General features: G+C 36.1%; 2 protein-coding genes across 6 annotated transcripts in view; both read right to left on the minus strand.

Annotated features, from left to right (window-relative positions):
• LOC141544729 (DNA topoisomerase 2-binding protein 1-like) overlaps positions 1–3,375 on the minus strand; it is a 28,172-nt gene extending 24,797 nt beyond the window's left edge. Inside the window, exons 1-5 of one of the 3 annotated variants that reach the window (XM_074271209.1) lie at positions 3,066–3,375; positions 2,280–2,368; positions 1,697–1,831; positions 1,228–1,371; positions 51–232 (exon numbers count right to left, since the gene is read on the minus strand). In XM_074271209.1, coding sequence (XP_074127310.1) covers positions 51–232; positions 1,228–1,371; positions 1,697–1,831; positions 2,280–2,360 — 542 coding nt within the window. In that variant the 5' untranslated portion in view covers positions 2,361–2,368; positions 3,066–3,375. Of the gene's footprint in view, positions 1–50; positions 233–1,227; positions 1,372–1,696; positions 1,832–2,279; positions 2,369–2,999 lie in introns of all 3 variants that reach the window. The other 2 variants (XM_074271208.1, XM_074271207.1) reach the window with 2 other exon arrangements.
• A 6,217-nt stretch (positions 3,376–9,592) lies between these two features.
• Positions 9,593–23,217, minus strand: LOC141544734 (C-C chemokine receptor-like 2). Of its 3 annotated transcripts, none has more exons than XM_074271216.1 (4): positions 22,838–23,103; positions 21,036–21,079; positions 11,522–11,755; positions 9,593–10,717 (listed from the first exon to the last, which is right to left on the minus strand). In XM_074271216.1, exon 4 carries the CDS (start codon positions 10,677–10,679, stop codon positions 9,639–9,641), a length of 1,041 nt encoding a protein of 346 aa, XP_074127317.1. In that variant the 5' UTR covers positions 10,680–10,717; positions 11,522–11,755; positions 21,036–21,079; positions 22,838–23,103; the 3' UTR covers positions 9,593–9,638. The 3 variants fall into 3 exon arrangements, with proteins under 3 accessions (XP_074127317.1, XP_074127318.1, XP_074127316.1); XM_074271217.1 differs by lacking the exon at positions 22,838–23,103 and adding an exon at positions 22,175–22,469; XM_074271215.1 differs by lacking the exon at positions 21,036–21,079 and having other exon boundaries at positions 22,838–23,217.
• Positions 23,218–24,989: the final 1,772 nt, after the last annotated feature.

The raw sequence follows: 24,989 nt of genomic DNA on the forward strand, positions 1-24,989 counted from the left end.
TCATATGATTAGAAATGGTTTTAATTTCTTATAACCAATAAAAAACTTACTTCTCTTGTGACTTCTTCCATAGCTCTTTTATCCAAGAAGGAAGCAGAATAGGTTTGCCTAGACTTGCAGCCACTAAATATTTTTTGCTGCCGACTTCTCCAGCAATAAGATGAGTTACTGACATGTTCAAATCTCTGCAAAATCGTCCACCCATCATTTGTACATATTTGTGAATTTCTTTCTGGAGTGCCAGAAGAAGGGACAGAAAATATATTCATTAATAACCAATATTATTTTTCTCTAGCATCCCTTATTCTAAGCCTATAACAAAATAATATGTATCAAAACACCAAAGTTATATTAAAATGAATCTTTTAGAAAAAAGATGACTTGTAAAGAAAAAGAGAAGTCTTCTAATGGTGAATGAGTCTATTCAAAGACACTAAAAACATTTTATTAACTCTTTGTTTTATTTTAAATTTTCTCTCTAGTGCAGACTAAAGTATTTTTCACATTATTCTTTTTCATGTTTTTTCCCAACTATGATTAAAATGGAAATCTGATAGCACATATATAACCTTTATCAAATTACCTACCATTTTTGGAAGAGAGGAGGAGAAGGAGGAAGAGTAATTTGGAACTCAAAATATTGTAAAAAGGAATGCTAAAAATTATCTCAACATGTAAATGGGAAAAAAGTAAAATATTATTAACAAAAAAAGTGCCAAGTCCAACCTTGAAAAAAACAATCCTATCTCTACATTCTGATTTATAGGCATAATTACTCAAAGCAAGCACTTGTTGCAACCAGAACAATATTACAAAAGGAGAAACACTGGTTCTGGGGAAGGGCTGGCAGTCAATTTGATCCAGTGACTGGGGCAATTGTAGGCAATATGATCTGAAAGGAAATAGTAAGGTGTGTATAAAAAGTGGAATATATGGAGTGTGAAATTATAGTCCTGTGATTGGACCAATTATGAGGTTAAGTAGGCTTCATGATGTATATGTGGAAGTCTTGTTATACTGTATGAACATTGTTATGAGATGCCATTGGTCAGGATAAGTTGTGCGGCATATAACTCAATTAGAGATAAATATTTTATTGCTAAGCTACGGCTTTTTACTTTATAACATATGAAACAAAATTCAAAATATTTTGACATAACTTAATCAACAAAAAAATTCCATATAAGAAGTGTATGTTTACATTAAAATTCTACTAAATTATCTTACCTTTGTTTCTTTGTCAAGGCTTGTACAAGAAATAATTATATCTGCCATAATCATATTGTAAACAGGATATTCTGATTTGGGGACACATCTATGGTGCTGTATGCAAAATATAATTACTTGTGGGCCAACAATTCTACAGCCAAGCTATAAAAAAGACAAAGTTAACATCATTTAAGTAGAAAAAAGATGACTTTTCCCTTCACATACCTTCTTAACTTTAAGCTTACTAGTATTTATATCTGTTCTTCAAAAATTAGTACTATAATTTTGAGTACTCTCTCCACCAACACATATCACTATGTTACAACTTAGCAGATAGTCTTTAAGAATTTTGTGGTTGGAAAATTTATCACCTTACCTACCTCTGTTTATCATTTGCATTTTCTCTAAACCTGATCATCCCAGAAATAACAGACATTGGAACTAAGATCAGAAAGTCCCAAGTAAAATACTAAAACAGGTGACAAACCTTTTGGAGATGGTCAAAGGCAATGCCTCTAAATGGTTCACAGATATAAAGTGATTTGTCACTTTCTTTTACATTCAATGCCTCTTCTTCTATAAGCGTTTGGAGATATTCTTCTGACAGATATTCTTTCATAGACTGTAGCAAAAAGTGAAATGAAAGTATATTTTAACTATTCACATATCTTTAAGCTATATAGACAGAAGAGAAAGAAAAAGAACTAAAAATTTACACTGCACTCAATGAATCTTGTTTCTAACAATGCATAAAAACTCTGTCCAGGAATTATTTTTCTAAAAGTATAAGATTCTATTCCAGTGAATTATATTAAACTTCAAAAAATAATGAAGTTCTAGTGGTGAATACCTTGTTCTTCCAAGGTATATTGAATATCTCTAACAGAAATGAACATACAAATGAAACTCCATAATACACATCACGAATATATAGTATAATTGTGGAAATACATTTTAGTTACAAATCTACTTTTATTAGACTGTAAATATCTTGATAAATCAAAGTCACCAAAAGTTAAATGAAAACAAATTCACAACTCCAGGCAATACAAATGGCCAACTGCACTTACCCCAAAAGCTGAAAAAAAAAGTTCAGAGTTTCCCTGAGCCTTCACAAACTTAACACATGGATCCCTGTCACTTCCAGACATTTTCTGACCTAAAAATAAAATAAAATGTGGTCACAATGATTTTTTAAAAATAATACTGAATGAACGTGCAATTTCGCCTTCAGATGAAGTGCTCCTTCAGGTTGGCACTTTCTTGGCACCTCAACCTTAGAGGGCTGTCAAGAGCCGTGAGAGATTCAGGATGTGTTGGGGGACAGGAATTGTCTCGGGTCTTCCTGACCCAGGGTCAGTTGGCCAGACCATCTTTCACTGCTTAAGATAATTTAAATATCTGATGTGTCACAGCAACAGAAAGGTCAGAAGTGGAAAATTAGTTGTCAGGAGAGATTCATCATTAAAAAAGGTTCAAATCCCTTTTTGGGGGGTATTTGCGCATGCAGGTCACTGGGCTTTCCTTGATGTTATGAGGAATGAGAATTAATAATAATGATGATGATGATGATGAAGGCGACTAACAAGGATACTAGCTCACATTTATATGGCACCGACTGTGTGCTAAGCACCTGACAAGGATTCTCCCGTTGCGTCCCCACCTTTTCGGAGTAGGAGGGGCTATCCCTCTATCCCTTATGCAATGCAGCCCCTCCCCCATGGAAGCTGGGGCTCGAACCCAGCTCAGTTTTCTCTCTCCCTCCCTGAGTTTGTGGCCCAATAGCCCACCCGCTCCTCGGACACTAGCCCGCAGCAGCTACACAACGGCCGTCCCCCTGGGCCACTCTCACTCACCAGCCGGACTCTTCGAAGTCTTGACGTGACCGGGATGAAGAACTTCCACTGGAGGAGACTGCGGCTGCGTGGGGGTCCAAACGAGGTTCCGAAGTCGAGCTGCGCTCGCGCCCCGGGCGGGGTTGAAAGGACCCGTAGGGAAGGAAAGAAGTGCGCTTTCAGCCCCTACTCCTAGGCACAAGTTTCCCGCCAATTGGGAGGAAAATGGTATAGTCCCTAGCCTTCGAGGCTTTCCACCCCAAAGCAAAATGTACAGTCCTGCTAATAATGTAAAAAGTTTAGAGAAAATGTGAAACTCAGAACTAGTCCAAAGCTTCAAACGTTTACCTTTTTATCGCATCCCATCTTTGTCCTGTCACACATCTATCTTGTTTATGGTTGTCTATGTATCCTGAAAGGCGGACAGGACAAAGAGGGATGCGATAAAAAGGTAAATGTTTCACGGTGAAAAGTTCATATTTTATTTTGATACCTTTGACTATAAGTTACAACTAACACCGATTCGGGGGGGGGGGGTAATTTTTCATTGGGAGAGGGGGTTGAAAGTCCCCAGGATTGTTTCTTGTTGGAAAGATGCCAACAATGGACAGCTTGACTATTAAAAGCTCAATGTCTTCTTTGTGTTGTTTTTTCTTCTGGTTTTTCATTTTTGTCTTGCATTGCTGAATCCTCCTCCTGGCACTTGGCCTCTATGCAAATTCCCCCATGAAAATGGGCTGGGGGGAGGGGAGGGCTTGTGCCTCAAGGGCCAGGCTAGACCTCTCTCTCCACTAGGGGTGTTCAGAGGTCCCTCAGGAAACAAGGAGGCTACTCTCTCCTTACACAGGATGGCCCCAATGTCTTAGTGTGGTTGGGGCCTAGGTAACCAGTGCCAGAAGCATGGTACCCATGGCACGGGGCCTAGACCTCCTTGGAGCCCTTGCCTCTTTTACAGGGTGGAGAACCACAATTGTCCCCAAATAGAGCAACACAGTAACAGGAGGAAGCCACCTAGCCTTGGCCAGACACAGCTTTGAGGGGCTGCCATTCTCCCAGTAGCTGGCTTTGGTACAGTACCCACTCCTGTGAGAGAGAGAAATGTCACTGGGGTAGGTCCTGCTATCTTTTTTTTTTTTTTTTTCTGAAGTAATTGGGGTTAAGTGATTTGCCCAGGGTCACACAGCTAGGAAGTGTTAAGTGTTTGAGGTCAAATTTGAATTCAGGTCCTCCTGACTTCAGGGCAGGTGCTCTATCCACGGCAACCATGTGGTTGCTCCCAGGTCCTGCTATTTCAATAAATCTACGACACCTCCGAAATTGAAGTTAAAAAAAAACAAAAAAAAAAAACTTTGTTTTATTCTGCTTGAACACAGATACAGGAGGTAGAAAAAATAATTCAAAGCAAAAGTTAGAATTCTAAAAAACCTTTTGATGACAAAATGATATCAGTGAAAGCAAAATTATTCTTTTACATAGGGTGATCTTGTGCATTCTTTCAGTGTCATAAAAGTTGAAAAAAGTCAACATTTATAATCTCATCCAGCTGAAAACCAGTTTGACCCTTATAGAGTTATCCTTATAAATAACAGAACTAAAAGAACATCAAATTAGAAATCCATAATTTACCTGAAAGTTCAGAGAATTTCAATTTTTATATTCCACTTTCTATTTCTTTCTTTGCCTAAACCTGAATCTGATATGGATAATGTTATCTACAGGGTGAAGGAAGAATCTTAAGAATGCATGAAGTCCTGACTTGTAAAAATGAACCTTTTTTTTTTCTATATTAAGAAAGGAATTCAAAATGGTGGGGGGGCACATGATTCAAAAATTTCTTTGCAATTGTTAAGACTAAGTAAGATTCTTAATCCAGTTTTGAGAATTTAATATTAAAACCTATTTAGAGCCTGTATATCCTAAGCAAAAAAAAGAAAGAAAAAAATCTTCTGGATATATTCAGTTGAAACTAAAGGTTATTCAGTACTTTGTTCTGCTTCCTCATTCTTGTTCTTCAGGAGCAAAACCAAAAAGCAATTATCTAGGAACATCATGTTTACTTGTCATTTTGTCATTGTTCTTAATAAAAACATAGGGAAGTCTTCCAAGGGCCATTTAGATATCAATAACATCATTTGTGAGCCATAAAATCTTATACATTTATAGAATTCAAGCAGTGGGAGATTGTTGTACCTAGCTTTCAGCTCACCATTGCCTGGGGTGATGATTTCAAGCAATGATTTCAAGGTCTGGGAGCCAAATATTCTCCAGTCCCACAATAATATATATTTATAAGTACATATATATATATCTATCTTAGTTCTTAGAGAAAACATCTAATTTGTTATTTTTTAAGTAAAATTTGCTGCTCTATTAAAAAGTAAAGATTTTACATAAAATTTGACACTTGAAACTATTACAAATTTTAAAACTTACATTTTTATCACATCATATCTTTGTTCTATCCCCCCTTTTAGGATGCATAGATATAATAGACATAAATATATAGATCTGTGTGGGTATGGGATAGGATAAAGATATGATGTGATAAAAATGTAAAAGTTTTAAGTTTCTTAAAATTTTAAATTCTGGATGATGTCATGGGACAGTTTGGTGGCGCATTCCATAGAATGCTGGGACTGGAGTCATAAAGACTCCTCCTGAGTTCAAATCTGGCCTCAGACACTTATTAGCTGTGTGACCCTAGCCAAGTAACTTAACCCCATTTGCCTCAGTTTCCTCATCTGTAACATGACCTGGAGAGGGGATGGCAAATCGCTCTTTGCCAAGAAAATCCCAAATGAGTTCGCTAAAAGTTGGATACAACTGAACAATAAACAATAAATGAAATCAACAACACTTTCCCCATCATGTTTTGGATTCTGACATTAGTGTTTATCTTCCTGGTATACAATTACTGTACTTTTATTGTTGTTGTTCCTTTAGTTAGAGTTGTCCTGCTTGATTTTCTGGGGACAAAGCTAAGACGGATCATTTTCCTCTCAAAACTTCCTAAGAGTGAGAGTTGTCCAAAAATGGTCTGGGAAGCTTTGGCAGGAGATTCATTCTTTCTCAGTGCATAACTCTCAGCATAGCTGGCCAAAGTCCTGAACGTGGGATCTCATGACCTAGATTTAAATCTTAGTTCTGATGCTTTCTGCTTGTGCGAGGGAGCATAGAGGAATACAGTGGAATGTGCAGGTAGGGGTAACATGTAGAGCAGGTTGGCTGGAAAATAGAGCAATGGAAGTAATTTGAAATTAGTCTAGAAAGATAGATTGAAGCAAGATTGTTAAGGGCTTTAAATGTAAAATGAGAGAATTTGTAACTTATTCTAAACAAAATAGGATCGTTAAAAACTTCATAAAAAAGCATGTCATAGTTAGATCTGTGCTTTAGGGCTAGCCACTCGGTAGTTGTGTGAGGGGAAAAGATTGGAGAAAGGATAGACTGGAGACAGGGAGACCATTTAGAAAGAGGTGAGGAGGGTTGTTGCTTTGAGAATCAAGAAGATGGTACTACTGAAAGATATTTTGTGGAGCTAGAATTGATAAGATTTGGCAATTGATTGGATATGAATATATAGTAGACTGAAGAGTCAAGGATGGCTCTAGAGTAGTAATTTTGAGTAACTGGAAGCATTGTGGTACCTTCAACAGAAAGATAAAAGTGCAGAAGAGGGAAGAGTTTTTGGGGAAAAGATAATGCATTCTGTTTTTGACATTTTGAATTTGAAGACCTTATGGGACACTCAAGTACAAATAGCTAGCAGGCAGTGGGTTATGAAGACTAGAACTCAGAAAAAACACACTTTATGTGTATATTTATACTATTATGTTATATTATATGAAACAATATACTATATTATAGTATATCTAGTATATATTATATAACATGCTAGCATATTACATTATACTAGTATATTAAATATTATGTGTATAAATACACACATACATAAAAGTTGTGTATCTATGCAGGCATCTGTATAGAGTTTAGTTTCCTTATTTTTCAATAGAAATAATACTTATGATATCTATCTTATAGGACTTGTGTGAGAGTTGAGTGATATAATGAATAGAAACTGTTTTATAAATCTGAAAGAGAAATATATATGTGAACTATTATAATTTAATAAGGTTTAACAACTCAGATGCTAAAAAAAAGTTGAAAAACATGCATAAGGAATAAGACATCAGAAGGGTCAAAAGCTTATAGAATTTAGAAGCTTCACATGTATATGTAATGAACACTTTTTTAAAGAAGGGAATCACAGCTATCAAAGACCAAGAAACATCACAAAAATGAAATTTGAACAAATAGGAAATAACTTGTCATGGCTGTCAGAGGTATTTTTGAATAAGCAATCTGTATTTAGTCATCCCACTAATTTGTTAGTTCAAAGATAAAAATCAATATCAAAATGGAAGATAGAATAAAAGAGAGGAAAAATATAGATAAGAATTAAGTCAACTTCAAAAAGCATTTTAAACAAGGTGTTGATTTAAAAATAAATGAATACAAAAGGACAGATATTGGCCCAGACTGATACTATCTCTCAATAAAGTTTACACTTTGTAAATCAACTGCTATAAAAAAAGATTAGACAAAAAAATCCCAAGAACCACAATCATTTGGTTTAATTTCCAAGCAAAGGGAAATGGCTTCCCAAACAACATTGGTTTAAAAGCTTTTGTAAGATCTTAAATTATAAACTGTATCACCTCATAAAACAATAAGAAACAGTAAAGAGAAAAAAGGGGAAAATGAATCTACAAGTGGTGAAAGATCAATCTAACCAGAGTCATCCTAAAGGATTTTTAAAATAAAACTTGGAGGGCAAAAAGTAGATGAAAAATGAAAAACATCTGTAAAAAAATTCATACAATATCTTTTCACCATAAATTCTAGGAGAGCCATCATCTTTGTAGTCCAATACTTTGGTCCCAATTATATATTTATATACATATGTATATATACACACACACACACACACACACACACACACACACACATATAAGAGATTAAATCTCAAAGTACCCAAAAGTGAAATATAACCTACACTTAAACAAAAAGAAAAACCACATTCCATATTATTAAATAAATGCAATCAAGAGAATATTAATAACTACCAACTCATATGTTCCTTTTCTATCTCTATAAAATTTTTAATTAATCAATATATCATTTGGAGAGGAACTAACCTGAATGAAAACTGGAATATGAATACTTCAAACATACTTCACTCCTCTATAACTATCTACCTCCAAGGAGTGTATCAACTGCTTCCTTGATCATCAGGCAGGACCAGAGAGAGAGACTGGTAATCAAATTATATTATCATTGCCACTCCCAAGGTAATGACAATCTGCTATCCCAAGGGTCCGTTCAGAATGCTGGAAATTGTTTCACTTATATCTTATGTTTGATTTTTAGTGCATTTGTTTCCTCTGTTGGCTTCTCTTTCCCCCTCTCCCTTCCCATCCATAAAATTTAAATTATTGAAAGCATGAAATGTTTACTTCTCCTTTGTGCAGTGCCTAGCACATTTTTAGGCACATGACGGTCACTTAATGAATGCTGGTTGAATTGAATTGACAGGCAAAGCAGATGGATAGTGAGTTGGCCCAGAATTAGAAGGGAGGAGAGCAAACTAGATAATATTGTAGAAATTACATAATATTTTCTAACTACCCCAAATGTGACACTGAAACAAAGTCCTACCTTTTAAAAAGAGTATTCTTCTGGCAATGCTATCTATAAAAATGTCTGACATTTATATAGCAATTTAAGGTTTATGAAACAGGTTAATACATTGTGTCTATTTTATATTTGACAAAATGGAAAGAAGTTAATTGATTTGGTGGGGATTACTCAGCCAGTGTTTGTCAGGAGACACTCCAAGTTCAGCGCTCTTTCTACTATGTCCTTTGACATAGTTAGCTTTGAGTCATTCATAAGGCAGTGGTGCAGCTCAGAGAGGGCATAGATTGGTAGCATTGCATTTATCATTCAATTGTTTTTCAATAATATCCAACTCTTTGTGACGTCTTTTGGGTTTTTTGGGGGCAAATATACTAAAGTGTTTGTAATTTCCTTCTCCAGCTCATTTTACAGATGAGGAAACTGAGGGAAATTGGGTTAAATGACTTGCTCAGAGTCACTAAGCTGGCAAGTATGTGGGATCAGATTTGAAGTCTCCATGACTCCTAGGCCTGGCACTCTGTCCACTGCACCAGCCAGCTGCCACAACAGCACATTGACTGATAACTACACCAGAGAAGTAACATAAAAAGACATTAGAGAAATATATCACTGAAAAAGGTGGTCATGGGGTCAGAGCTAATGGGTATCCCATTTGTTCCATCAGTATTAATGCAGCATCAGGAGTAGAGAAAGGTTCCATATGCATACCCCTATACATATATATATGTGTGTGTGTGTATATATATGCATATATATATATATATGTGTGTGTGTATATATATGCATATATATATATATATATGTACATATTAGAGATTTATACAAAATAATTACCCAAAGCCAAGTAATGGATGAAATCAAGGGAAACTTTATTTAGCCTACACTGAATATAGTTTAAAATGTAGTTGAATTGTACAGCTGTCCTTTTGTTGGTGATTGCTGATCTGGTCCCTCCCTCAAATGACATTCGGTGTTATTTTGGAGATGGAAAAGGCAATAGAAGCGCTTGCGAAATGTTTCATCTAGAAGCCCATAGACTACAGGATTAATACAGCAGTGAGTGTTAGCAATAATTTTGGTTACTTGGACTGCTCTGTCCAGGTGATACCTGTTCTCACAATCATTCAGGTTCAAGTGCTCTTGAAAAGTCTTAAGGAAAAGCACTAAGTTGTAAGGTGTCCACAACCCCATAAAAACAAGTGTCATGACAAAAATAAGTCTAAGAAGTCCATACTTCTTCTCCTTGTATCTTGATGTTTTTTTAATTCTCCAATAGCAAAAGATAGCAACAAACAGTGGGGTGAGAAGTCCCAAAATGTTCATCTTTAAAGTCAGGAAACCTTTCCAGAATTTCTCATCCCCTAGAGGATAATAAGGCTGAACAAAGTGGCAGATAAAATGTCTGTCTTCTGTTTGAACTTGGGAAAATATAAATTCTGGTAAAGCAGCTAGTATAGCTAGTCCCCATGCGCTTGCAATGATGCCATAGGTTGTCTTCTTGGCAGCTAAGTGAAATCTTCCCACGTGGACAATTGCCAGGTACCTGTGTATTATCAAAAGTACCAGGAAACACATGTATCCATAGTAGCCCACTAAGTAGAATCCAGAAATCATTTTACACATTGTATCTCCCAGGTCCCAGCTGTGTCTTGCAGTGTGAATCCAGAAAGGGAGTGTGATCAAGAAAAGAAAATTAGACACAGCTGTGTTCAGGAAAAAGACATCCACCACCTCTTTGAGTCCTTTGTATTTGACCAGGATTAGCACAAGGAGGGCATTGCCTACCACACCAAGTATAAATATCAAGGAATAAAATGGGGGCAGAACTTGTGCTGCAAAGACTTTATCATCATATTTATGACACTCTTCTATCATGTCATCACTAAAGTCGTCTTCTATTAAAACATCATAGGTTGGAAAAGTGTCATTGTCCATCTTGGACTGTCTTGTGAAGGATCTTTTTTTCTCTTACTCTGAATAAAAGAAAAAAAAACAGGAAAAATAAATATAACTATACTTCCCTATTACACAGTTGGTGTTTCATAGTGGGCAAACCATTGGCTTTAGTTAGAAGGCCTGCGGTGGCACTTACTAGGCAAGTCACTTAAATGTTCTACATTTCTTGTTGAGAAGAGTACTCTTCCATTTACTGTATGTAATGACTGGCAGTTAGGTGGGATTCAAAATTTGTTACCTTATCTGGAAAAATGAGGATGATAATCCTTCTACCATCTATTTTCCCCACCATATAATGTTAACCAGAGTAGTCTTGGCTCTCACATGACTAGTCATTTTGTTGATGTGTGGAATAAAAATTTCTCAGAATATGTCCATACTTTACCAAAACAAAGAATCCAGTTAAACAAGCATTTAGCTAGGTGTTTATTTCTTTACAAGATGCTATGGGAAATTTAAAAAGTATATAAATATCCTCTGAGGAGTTCACAATCGTTTGGGAAGTGAGGGTGGGGAAGAGAGAGGGGAGGAGTAGAACAAAACATATACGCAGGAAATAATTACCAAATAATAGAAGGTATTTCAATATAAACTGCTAAAGAACCAAATATCATAACACAATTAAAGATAACATTCACTTTTAAAAGAGAAACAAATGTAGATAGTATCTAATACTTTTTTTAAAAGTATATATTCTTCACCAACTGAAAGTTTTTTGTGCAAGGCTTGTTATCTTAGTTCAAAGAGTACGTAAGTAAGCAACAGTTTGTGGAAGCAAATATTACTTATGTATACATATTGGGTAAAAGAAGATGTCTTACCAGAGATCTTCTAATGTGAAATTCAGTTGTTTTCTGGTCGATCACCAAAAGAGAGACGTGAATGAACAATACATTTGCCAAATAATGAGACTCCTGTCATTTTTAGCTCCAGTCCGGAGCCCCGAAGAACAGGAAGAAGCTCATTTCTCTCTTAGTTTTTACCCATGGGTCAGCCTTTGTAACTTCCTGAAATAAGTAAACTGGAAGCTCCTCCAATTAAATCTTCAAAAGCTCCTGTTAAAATAAAGGAAGCTGTTGTTTTTCTTTTTTCTTTTTTCTCCCCACCCCCAGTCTACCTCTGGTTTTCCCGCCTGCAACTTCTCCTGACTACTCAAGATAAGCATATTAGGTGGCTACTCTGCAGAATAGTTTGTAACTTCTCATGGCTCATTTCTATTTTAGAATGAGTCTTACATCATTCCACTCCTTATCCCAGAATAACCTCCTTTCTACTCTCTACCCTTGAAATCCTACCCATCCTCTAAATTCTTTCCCAAATACTTTCTGTTCCTTGAAACTTGCTCAGATCTCTCAGTCTCACTTCACTTAACAGACCAGAAATGATTTCTCCATCTTCTGAACTTTCTTGGCACTATGCCTATTACCGAGTGTCTGCCTCTAGTCTACTTTTCCAAACATATCACAGTGCAGTGTAGGAAATTAAAGTCTGGAGTCAGAGTATAAAATAAAAAGTGTATATAACTCCTTCAACAGTTATCTGTTGTTGATCTGCCATGGAAACAAATGAATATAAATTTCATTTTTCACAATATTCAGATAAGCTATTGATTAAGAAACAGGCAGGAACTAGAGCTTTTGTTCCTATTTTAAAAAAAAAGCTGATGAAGACTTAGATGATAGGAAACATAATGATTAGGGAGCAATAATTTTGAAAGGGCTTTGCAATAAAGTGAGATTACAACAGAGGATGATTACACCATCAGTTGTTTCTTCCTGTTTTACCCTAAGGTGAGAGGAGATATGGGAGCAGCTAAGTGGTACATCTATTTTTTTTTTTTTTGGATGGAGTGCCAATCCTGGAGTCAGGACTCATCTTACTCAGTTCAAATCTGGCTTCAGATACTTAGTAGCTATGTGACTCTGGGCAAATCACCTAACCCTGCCTGCCTCAGTTTCCTCATATGTAAAATGAGCTGGAGAGAAAATTTCTGCCAACAAAACCCTAGATGGGTCACAAAGATGGGGCCATGACTGGACAACAACCACCACCACAACAAGAGGAGATACAAGAGTACCATAGGAAACCCTCAAAGGTCATCCTAGTTCACCAAAAATTCCATTAAGGCAAATTTAGGGTCTCCTTTTCAGTAGCTTATTACCTCTATTGACTTACAAAGAATGAATAAACTGAAGATAATGAAGAAATTTGTGACAAAAGAAAAGGAACAAATATTCCATCTCATACTCTGGGTCATTCACATATTGAGTGGAAAAGTAGTCAAACTCACCTGTGCGCTTTAATTTCTTTTGCTGAACACACATAATTTAGTTCATGTACATTATCTCTTCCTACAATGTGGTGACTACATTCTACTCCCTTTCAGACATGTTACTTTACAGCCCTCTTGGGTCTATTTGCCATTATCATAACTCATCATTACATCCCCTGCCTTTTTGCTTTCCAAAACCCACCCCATATGCTTCTCTTAAGGGTCAGCTTCAAGATGCTGTTTCATTTAAGGCTCAACTTGCCTTTCCTGATCCTTTCTAGTTACTACTTTATCCTTCCTGAGATTAACTTTCGTTTATATACTTGTCTATATTTTGTATCTCTATCTCCTTTGAGAGCAGAGATTATTTTTCAATTAGTCTTTGTGTCTTAGTACTGAAGATCAGTCTTTCCTGTAGTAAGTACTTAGTAAATGTTTGTTGAACTTAATTTAATAATGCACTTATTACACTCTGTTAATAATAAATGGAAAACTCCACAATAAGGAATTATATACTTAGTTGCCTTCATATGCTTCTCAGCAGGTGCTCAAATACATGTTAAATGAATTTGAATACTATTCTTAGATACAATTACTTAAAAATGGTTGCTGCATGTTAGATAACATTGTGTCATAGTGGGTAGGGAGCTGGCCCTTGAGTCAGGAAAATCTGTTTCAAGTTCCTTCTCTAACCCATACTTGATGTATGATCCCTTTGACCATTTTCTTTTTTTTTTTTTTTTTTTTTTTTTTTTTTTTTTTTTAATTTTATTTTATAATTATAACATTTTTTGACAGTACATATGCATGGGTAATTTTTTACAACATTATCCCTTGCACTTACTTCTATTCAGATTTTTTCCCTTCCTCCCCCAAACCCCTCCCCCAGATGGCAAGCAGTCTTATATATGTTAAATATATTACAGTATAATTTAGATACAATATATGTGTGTAGAACCGAATTTTTTGTTGCACAGGAAGAATTGGATTCAGAAGGTAAAAATAACAGTTTACATTCATTTCCCATTGTTCCTTTTCTGGATGTAGCTGGTTCTTTCCATCATTAATCAATTGGAATTGGATTAGCTCTTCTCTATGTTGAAGAAATCCACTTCCATCAGCATACATCCTCGTACAGTATCATTGTTGAAGTGTATAATGATCTTCTGGTTCTGCTCGTTTCACTCAGCATCAGTTGATGTAAGTCTCTCCAAGCCTCTCTATATTTCTCCTGTTGGTCATTTCTTATAGAACAATAATATTCCATAACATTCATATACCATAGTTTACCCAACCATTCTCCAATTGATGGACATCCATTCATCTTCCAGCTTCTAGCCACTATGAAAAGGGCTGCCACAAACATTTTGGCACATACAGGACCCTTTCCCTTCTCTAGTAGTTCCTTGGGGTATAAGCCCAGTAGTAGTATGGCTGGGTCAAAGGGTATGCACATTTTGATAACTTTTTGGGCATAATTCCAGATTGCTCTCCAGAATGGTTGGATTCTTTCACAACTCCACCAACAATGCATCAGTGTCCCAGTTTTCCCACAGCCCCTCCAACATTCATCGTTATTTGTTCCTGTCATCTTAGCCAATCTGACAGGTGTGTAATGATACCTCAGAGTTGTCTTAATTTGCATTTCTCTGATCAATAGTGATTTGGAACACTCTTTCATATGAGTGGAAATAGTTTTAATTTCATCATCTGAAAATTGTCTGTTAATATCCTTTGACCATTTATCAATTGGAGAATGGCTTGATTTCTTATAGATTAAAGTCAATTCTCTGTATATTTTGGAGATGAGGCCTTTATCAGAACCTTTAACTGTAAAAATTTTTTCCCAATTTGTTACTTCCCTTCTAATCTTGTTTGCATTAGTTTTGTTTGTGCAGAAACTTTTTAATTTGGTGTAATCAAAATGTTCTATTTTGTGATCAATAATGGTCTCTAGTTCTCCCTTGGACACAAACTCCTTCCTCCTCCACAAGTCTGAGAGGTAAACCATCCCCTGTTCCTCCAATTTATTTATGATTTCGTTCTTTATGCCTAAATCTTGGACCCATTTTGATCTAATCTTAGTATGTGGTGTTAAATGTGGGTCCATGCCTAGTTTCTGCCATACTAATTTCCAGTTTTCCCAGCAGTTTTTGTCAAATAATGAATTCTTATCCCAAAATTTGGGATCTTTGGGTTTGTCAAAGATTAGATTGCTATTTTTATTCACTATCTTGTCCTGTGAACCTAACCTATGCCACTGATCAACTAGTCTATTTCTTAGCCAATACCAAATGGTTTTGGTGACTGTTGCTTTATAATATAGCTTTAAATCAGGTACACTTAGACCACCTTCCTCTGACTTTTTTTTCATTAGTTCTCTTGCAATTCTCGACCTTTTATTCTTCCATATGAATTTTGTTGTTATTTTTTCTAGGTCATTAAAATAGTTTCTTGGGAGTCTGATTGGTATAGCACTAAATAAATAGATTAGTTTGGGGAGTATTGTCATCTTTATTATATTCGCTCGGCCTATCCAAGAACATTGAATGTCTTTCCAATTATTTAAATCTGACTTTATTTTTGTGGCAAGTGTTTTGTAATTTTGCTCATATAATTCCTGACTCTCCTTTGGTAGATATATTCCCAAATATTTGATACTATCGACTGTTATTTTGAATGGAATTTCTCTTTGTATCTCTTGCTGTTGGATTGTGTTGGTAATGTATAAAAATCCTGAGGATTTATGTGGATTTATTTTGTATCCTGCGACTTTGCTAAAATTCTGAATTATTTCTAATAGCTTTTTAGCAGAGTCTTTGGGGTTCTCTAAGTATACCATCATGTCATCTGCGAAAAGTGACAATTTGATTTCTTCATTTCCTACTCTAATTCCTTGGATCTCTTTCTCGGCTCTTATTGCCAAGGCTAGAGTTTCTAGTACTATATTGAATAGTAATGGTGATAGTGGGCAACCTTGTTTCACTCCTGATCTTACAGGGAAAGGTTCTAGTTTATCACCATTACATATGATGTTTACTGAAGGTTTTAAATATATGCTCCTTATTATTTTAAGGAATAGTCCATTTATTCCTATACTCTCAAGCGTTTTTAGTAGGAATGGATGTTGGATTTTATCAAATGCCTTTTCTGCATCTATTGAGATGATCATATGGTTTTTATTAATTTGATTATTAATATGGTCAATTATACTAATAGTTTTCCTAATATTAAACCAGCCCTGCATTCCTGGTATAAATCCCACTTGGTCATAGTGTATTATTCTGGGGATGATTTTCTGAAGTCTATTTGCTAATATCTTATTTAAGATTTTAGCATCAATATTCATTAAGGAAATTGGTCTATAGTTTTCTTTCTCAGTTTTCGATCTACCTGGTTTAAGTATCAGTACCATGTCTGTGTCATAGAAGGAATTTGGTAGGACTCCTTCAATCCCTATTTTTTCAAATAGTTTACATAGCATTGGAGTTAGTTGTTCTTTAAATGTTTGGTAGAATTCACCTGTAAATCCATCTGGTCCTGGGGACTTTTTCTTAGGAAGTTGGTTAATAGCTTGGTCTATTTCTTTTTCTGAGATGGGACTATTTAGACTACTTACTTCTTCCTCTGTTAATCTGGGCAAGCTATATTTTTGAAGGTATTCTTCCATTTCATTTAAGTTATCAAATTTATCGGCATAAAGTTGAGCAAAGTAGCTCCTAACTATTGTTCTAATTTCCTCTTCATTAGTGGTGAGTTCACCCTTTTCATTTTCAAGACTATCAATTTGCTTTTTCTCTTTCCTTTTTTTAATCAGGTTTACTAAGGGTTTGTCTATTTTGTTGGTTTTTTCATAAAACCAACTCTTAGTTTTATTAATTAATTCAATAGTTTTTTTACTTTCAATTTTATTAATCTCACCTTTTATTTTTTGAATTTCAAGTTTTGTGTTTGTCTGGGGGTTTTTAATTTGTTCCTTTTCTAGCAATTTTAGTTGTAAGCCCAATTCGTTGGCCCTCTCTTTCTCTATTTTATGCAAGTAGGCCTGTAGAGATATAAAACTTCCCCTAATTACTGCTTTGGCTGTATCCCACACATTTTGGTATGATGTCTCATTATTGTCATTTTCTTGGGTGAAGTTATTAATTATGCCTTTGACCATTTTCTAAGCCTGTTGGTTGCACAGAACAGTTGTTGATCTGCTTAGGTAAAGGAAATTCTGTAAACTAATGAAATCATGAATATAAACAATCAAAAAAGGATGAACAAAGAAAAGCCAGCCTTTACCCTCAAAGATCTTACTTACATTTCTTACAAATAGCTTCTCACCCACAATTTGTATTGTCTTGCTCTAACCAAAAAAACCTTTAAATCTTTCCCTCAACCCATTGGTAGTTTGGTCTGTATTGGTAGCTTTCAGGGACCACCGTGGTAAGGGAGAATACTATAATAATTAGAGTATGACGGAAGGCAGTGTTGCCTAATGGAAAGAGGATTGGGCTGGAAATTGGCATTGGAGCTGATGCTGGCTTTGTCATTTAGCATGTGATCTTGAGCATGTTACATCTTTGAACCTCATTACCTTCATCTGTCATATGAGGAAGACAATCCATTTTTCCATGTTTATGATATTCCTTAGCCACAGTGGCCTACTTGCTATTCCCAAACATGGAATCCTATCTCCCATCTCCTTGTCTTTTCAATTGCTTTTCTTCATGTCCAGAATCCTCTCCCTCCCAATATGAGTCTTAGAATCCCTGCCTTCCTTTAAGACTCAAGTGCCATCTCCTTCAAAAGACCTATTCTGGTCCCCCCAGCTACTTAGACAACCTAATAAGGTTATCTTATATTTTCTCTATATTTATCATATATGTTCTGATTCATATATTTTTCTCCCCATTCAACTGTAAGTTTCTTGAGGCAGTGGTGTGTTTCATATTTAGCCAAGTACCTGACACATAGTAAATTTTTATTAATTCACAATTTATAATTCATAATTAAATTTAATAATTTAGTTGATTGATCAGTCAGAGCACAAGAGACAGTAGAACATTCTTGGTTTTCCAGCTCCAGCCATATTCTCAGAGTCAGAGTTCTCTCCTTGATTGTGACTTCCATCTCCTTCTAAAGGCTGCCTTCTTGGGAACTCCTGAATGCCAAATTAAAAGATCAGGGGCATCACACCACATAGTCTATAGCAAGGCCAAACCTGTTCCCTTTTAGGAGGCTCCCCTCTTCTGCAGATCCTCATTGCATGATCTTGGGCCTTCCTGTCATAGTACTACTCTATTGTCTTTCTTATCAAAGAGCCGTCACTTTTTCCTGTTGTCTGTGTAATGGTTCAAATATTTGTTCATGAAAACTATAAATGAGAACACCAGCTCTCTTTTAAATGGGCCTATGCATTTAAAAGTTCTTTCAAAATATTTCTATGAGCCGAGAATCTGCTTCAGCAGGCACATCAAAGGACGCAGAGCCTAAGCCATATCAAGCTTTTCCTCTACAAAAATCCCTAACCAGTGGTGGGGAGTCCATTAGTTTGTTTTTTTGAAGACCTCTAGTGACCAGGAATCTGCTCCTCCCACCGTCACCCATTTCACTTTTGGTTAGTTTTTGTTGTTAGGACCTTTGGCCTGGCCTCTCTGCAACTTCTATCCATTGCTTTAACTTCAGTACTTTGGGACCAAACAAACAGACACAGTATGATTCAATTGAAAAATGCCTCCAGAATTCTTTTTTTGTCAACCATTTCCTCTGTAAACTTGGTTATTCACATGATTTCTCCGTACTTTTCTCATCAGAAAAAAAAATAGAGTTAGACTAGATGATCTCTGAGGTCCTTCAATATATACTGTCTTGTTCTTAATCCACATCACAATCTTTCAAATTGTTTATTGTTGTGGAGTTGCTTCAGTTATAATTAAACCTTTGTGACCCAATTTGGGGTTTTCTTAGCAAAAATACTAGAATATTTTTTTTCATTTCCTTCTCCAACCCACTTTTCAGATAAAGAAATTGAGACTTAGAGGGGTAAGTGACTTGCCCAGAGTCACATAGGTAGAAAGTGTCTGAAACCAGATTTGAACTCAGGAGGATAAGGCTTCCTCTATCTCCAAGTCTAATACTCTATTCACTAAGCCATCCAGCTGCCCCAAGCTCTTTAAATACTTGAGGTCAATCCTCATATTTCTCTCTAAGGCTTCTCTTTATGTTAAACACCCCCAGTTGCTTAAAAAAATCCTCCTGTGGCAAGGGCTTAAGACCCTCCACCATCCTGTTCACCCTTAGCTAGATTTTGATACTGTCCTTCCTAGGATGTGGCATCCAGAACTGAAGTCCAAATTTTAAATGAGTTCTAAACAGGACAGAATGTATTGAGACTTTAGTCTGCAATTATATCTGTCTTAATGCAGCTGCTGACTCACTGAGTTTGTGGTCCACTAAATCATCCAAGATCTTTTTCTCAGTAACTTGCCCTATTTCCTCAACTTTGCTTATGTGAAGTTGAATTTTTGAATCCAAGAAATAGTTCCTCCTAGCTCAAGATGACTATCAGTTGACAGATTCCATTTATATAGAATATAAAAAAGGATTCTTGTCAGAGTCCCAGCACGACAGTAACTACAACTTTCTTTTCATGGAGGTACCCCAAAGGTTCATGAGACACCTCCTAAACTTGCTAAAAGCTTCTCAAAGAAAATTACCTTTTTTTTTTTTTTTAAATCTGAGGATTTTTCTACCTTATAGTAGCCCCTAATACACTTTCTATCATACAAAAAATACTTAAACCAGACAAGTTCAAGATTAAATTTTAACTGTCACAAATGTTTGGGTTTTTTTCACATTAGCTGAGACTGACCTTTAAAGGAGTGTTAGTGGTGTTATTATTGGTTTTGGTAGAGATGAAATTGCTGTGGCTTGTGATGTTGGAGGGCCAACCACAGACCAAAAATAGCCACCTTTGGATGTGACCCCTCACCTAAACAGTAAACCAGTAATACCAAGTCATACAGTTTTACCTGGAGGATGTAAATCCAAATCCATTCAATTCACTAAGCATGTACTGAACACTAATGTGGCAGCCACTATGCCTGGCATTAGAATTCAGAGACAAAAATAAAAGTGCTTGCCCTTGAGGAGCTTAAATTCTAATAAAAGTTGAGGGACATGTGTACAGGCAAGAGAATAGAAAATAGATAGTAGATAAAAGACTTTTGGAGGAAAGTATACTAGCAACTGAGGATCTGTAGGGAGTAGTACTTAAACTGAATTTTGAAGGAAGCTAAATATTCTAAGAGATAGAAGTAAGGAGAAAGGACATTCCAAAGCATGGGGAACTATACAAAGGTACAAAGGGAAGAGATGGAATATTAGGTACAGTTCTAGTACCAGGATTTACAAAGTGGCAGGGGAAGAGGCTGAGATGTTTCTCTGTTTATGGTAGAAATGCTGTCCTAGAGAATTTCCAGTATATCTCAAGAGGGATGAACCAGAGTCTTAGATCAATTACCTTTATAAATAGGCAGCTGGGAAAAAAAACTAGATAAACTGATGAAAACTGAAGTAAGTCAGATGCTCTATTTCATAACTATTTATCCATCCTTTACCCCTTTGTGGAGCTTTAGTTTCACATTTCCAGCAGCTTATTAGAAACATAACTGGTTATTTTATAGACCTTTTAAACTCAGCATGTCTAAAAAAGAACTCATTATCTTTCCCCACAAATCCTTCCCTCCACCTAATTTCCATATTATTGTCACAGATTCCACCATCCTTCTAGTCATCCAGGCTTACCACCTCAGGATGTCATTCTGACTTCCCACTTTCTCTCTCACCTTTTCCCCATATCCAATCTGTTGCCAAGAACTGTTGATTCTGCCTACACAATATCTCTCTTCTCCTTTCCATTCTCTCCTTTGATACTACTGCCAGTTGTGTACAAGCCCTTATTACCTCATAGATAGGTTATTGAAATAGTCTCTTAGTTGCTTTCTCTGCCTAAAATCTTTTCCCACTTCAGGCCATCTTCCAAACTCATCTATCAAAGTGATCTGATTGGTTACCTTTAGGATCAAATATAACATCTTCTGTTTAAAAACCAGTGCACCTAAAATTATAAGAGAATAAGGTAATTAGGGAGAAACCAAGTTTCTCTGATAAAAATTCTTATTTCTAAGGTAGAGAGGAAAATGAATGAAAACTTTGTACACTTGAGCCACTCAAGTGATGGTCAAAGGATATGGACAAGTACTTTTCAGAAGAAATCCAAGCTGTCAATAGCTTTATGGAAAAGTAACTCAAATCACTAATAAGGAGAAGGATACAAATTAAAACAATTTTGAGGTCCCACTTCTCCCCATCATTTTGACAAAATGGACAAAGAAAGAAAGACAAATGCTTCAGGGTCTGTGGGAAAAAGGTGCATGAATGCACTATTGGTGGGGCCATGAACTGATCCAGTCATTTTGGAAAGCAATTGAAATCTATGCTCCAAAATTACTACTGTATGGAGAGAGGAGTCCATACTGCAAAGAGATCAAAGAAAGAGGAAAAGTACCCATATATACAAAAATATTTGTAACAACTTTTTGTGGTAACAAAAAATGACATCTTAAGGATTACCCGGCAATTGATGGATGGCTAAACAAATAATGGAATGTGAATGTGATGGACCATTATTATAATATAAGAAATAGTGAATAAGGTGGTTTCAGGGAAATCTGGAAAGATCTGTCTAACTGATGCAAAATGAAGTGACCAGAACCAGGAGAGAAATTTATATGATAACAATAATATAGTAAAAGCAAATGCTTTCCTTCTTCATCTTTGCTTTTGGCTAAATTAGTTTCATTCGAGTCTCACCTATAATCCTCTCTTCTTCAAGAACTTTTTCCTACTCTACCTTAATACTAATGCCTCCCTTCTGAGATGATTTCTATTTTATCTTTTATATATCATGTTTGTCCCTAGTTTTTTGTATGTTGTCCTTCCCCATTATTAAATTGCCCTGGAGGGCAGGGGTTATTTAGGGTTTTCTTTATATTCTCAGTGTTTAATGCTGTGCCTTAATAAATACTTGTTGACATGACTTGAATAAAGAAAACAAAGAATAGCACAAACAACTATGAAAAGAAGGTTAACAATGCTGTGTAATGATATTAACCAAGTTTGGTACAAAAGGAAGGATAAGAAAATACATCACCTTTTCTTTTTGTAGAGGTGAGGGGGGTAGTATGAGGGTGGAACAATATCTACGCCATCAGAAGCAGTCAATGGTAGTTTTCCTGAACTTCTTTCCCACCCCCTTTCTTTTACTCTCTGTTACAAGGAATAACATTCTGAGTAAAGGAACCAGGAAGGATATATATAGAAGTAGCATTGGAGATTTATTATTGGAGGAACCTTACAGCTTCTCATTTTACAGATGAGGAAACTGAGAAATGGGGAAAGTGTGACTCATCCAAAGATATACAGGTAGTCAATGTCAGGATTTGAACCTGCTCCTCTGACTCCAGAAGCACTGAAAACTACTATAAAACCATCAAAACCACTAAAAAATATAGGTAATGTAAAAGCAAAAGATATCTATAACTATTAGGAAAAACCAAATCAGATATGCAGCCAAGGTGGTATCTAAATTTATATATCTCTATCTTTTGATAAATTAACATCCTATTCTGGAGTGGATATTGAGCACAGTCTCATTTCCCAAGGTATTCTGAGTGCTGGAGACAGAAATTCCCCAAGAACTCTCCAGCACTCAGAATTCCCCAAGAGCTTCCACCACCCTTCATCAACCACCTTCCCAGGAGCACCTCAGAGAAGGATTTCACCACCCTGATGATCCCCTGAACCCCTTTCCCACCTGCTGAAGCTTGACTTAGGTCAGTCAGTTCCTTTCTTCAGAGCTGAACTGTTCCCTTCCAGAGGCGACAGGGGTTGTAGCCAAGCTGAACTCCACCAGCAAAAGCGACTATTTTCCACCCCAGAACCTTTCCTTTATAGACTGTTTACTAGGAAATTCCACCACCGCATAACAGAACGGTGATGAAATCCAGCCCCAGGCTGAGTGGCTCCAGCTCTGCTGGCATCCCCTGCTCACCAGCCCAACAATCACAGGCTCTTCTTGGCAGTTACGTGGCATGTGTGTCTGTTTTCTTAATGGGGGAAATGGAAACTCAGAGTGAAACTGAAATCAGTACAAAGCAGGCAGTTAAAAAAGGCAGTCACAAAAAAATTATGCTCATGGCTCATGTCAGCTGAGACGATTGTTGGCTTTCTGTTTGAATAGAAGGAAGGCGTCTGGAAAATGAAAGGAGTAGTCTCACCGAATTCCGTCATCATTAGGTGTGTCTGGAATATTTCATATAATTCAGAATACTATATATTTTTAAAATAGATTTTTATTGATGTTTTTTGTTTTGACATCATCTAAATTTCTTGCAGTATCTCATCCCCCAATTCTGGATACTACATTTTTTTCCCCCTGAGGCAATTGGGATTAAGTGACTTGCCCAGGGTCACACAGCTAGGAAGTGTTAAGTGTCTGAGATCCGATTTGAACTCAGGTTCTCCTGACTTCAGGGCTGGTGCTCGAATGGACATTATATTTTAAGATAAATACTGGCAAATTGGAATGACCCTTAGAGTCAGGAATGGAGTCAGGAAGGGCATGAAAAGCATCTCACGAGTGATAATTGAAGGATTTGTGATCTTTGGTTTAGAAACAAGATTGAAAGAGAGCAGAATAGCAGTCTTCAAATATTTAAAAAGCGAGAATAGAAAAGAATTAAGTTCTCTACTGTAGGGGAAAGAATTAGGAGAAATGGGTAGAAGATATAAGGAGGCAAACTTCAGTTTAATAGAAGAAATGAGAGGTGTCAACAATGAAAGGAAGTATCTTGTGAAGAATTGAACCATATGTTCAAAGATTGAGTGGGCTGATTTGTAAAGTAGTGAGTTCTATCATTGGCAATATTAAGCAGTGACTAAATGACCATATGTCAGAAACACTATAGAATGGATTCATGCATTTAAAGGCAAGTTGAATTAAATGATCCTTAGCTCGTCAGCCAATGTTAAGAATTCATAATCCTTCAGTGAGAGTTATCAATAAGTATTTATTAAGCAAACATGTGCCAGTTCATATTTTGCTATCATGTAGCATTTCCTTATAACTATGGGATGAAACAGATAGTATAAGTAAAATTTTTTCAAATATTTTATTTTTTCCCAATTACATGGAAATTATTTTTAGCATTTGTTTTTTGTTTTCAAATTTTAAGTCTTGGCTGGATCATATATATATAAAGCTTCACCTGAAGTAAAAAGGCAGGGAAAGCAATCATGACTTCAGATAAAGCAAAAGCAAAAATAGACTTAATTAATAGAAATAACCAGAGAAACCACATTTTGCTAAAAATTATCATGATGAAATAATATATAAATTTTATACAGCAAGTTTCTTTGATAAAGGCCTTATTGCTCAAATGTATTAGGAACTGAGTCAAATTTATAAAAATAAAACTTTCAAGAAAAATTAAGAGGAGGGGAGGAAGGGGAGGGGAAGGGGGAGAAAGAGAGAGGAAGAGAGGGGGAAGGAGAGGCAAGAGAGAGGGAGAGAAAGAGAGAATGCTTCAATTTGTATTCAGACACAATCAGTTCTTTCTCTAGGTATGGGTAGGATTTTTCATCATAAGTCCTTCAGAGTAGTTGTGAATGGTTGTATTTCTGGGAACAGCAAAGATATTCACAGCTGATCATCCCAGAACATTGTTATTACTTTGTATATAGCACATTTCACTTTGCTTGAGTTCATGGAGGGCTTTTCAGGTTTTTTTTTTCCCTGAGAGCATCCTGCTCATCATTTCCTGTAGACTAATAATATCCCATCACAAACACATACCACAATTTATTGAGCCATTACTCAATTGACAGGCATATCCTCAATTTCCAATATTTTTGCCCTGAGAAGAGAGCTGTTATGAATATTTTTGTACATATAGGTCATTTTCCCT

This window comes from Sminthopsis crassicaudata, chromosome 5, assembly GCF_048593235.1.
Source record: "Sminthopsis crassicaudata isolate SCR6 chromosome 5, ASM4859323v1, whole genome shotgun sequence".
NCBI classification, from domain to species: domain Eukaryota; kingdom Metazoa; phylum Chordata; class Mammalia; order Dasyuromorphia; family Dasyuridae; genus Sminthopsis; species Sminthopsis crassicaudata.

What these genes read in the sequence shown, in the direction of transcription:
- LOC141544734 (XM_074271215.1), bottom strand. Translation starts at nt 10,679, where the DNA reads ATGGACAATGACACTTTTCCAACCTATGATGTTTTAATAGAAGACGAC.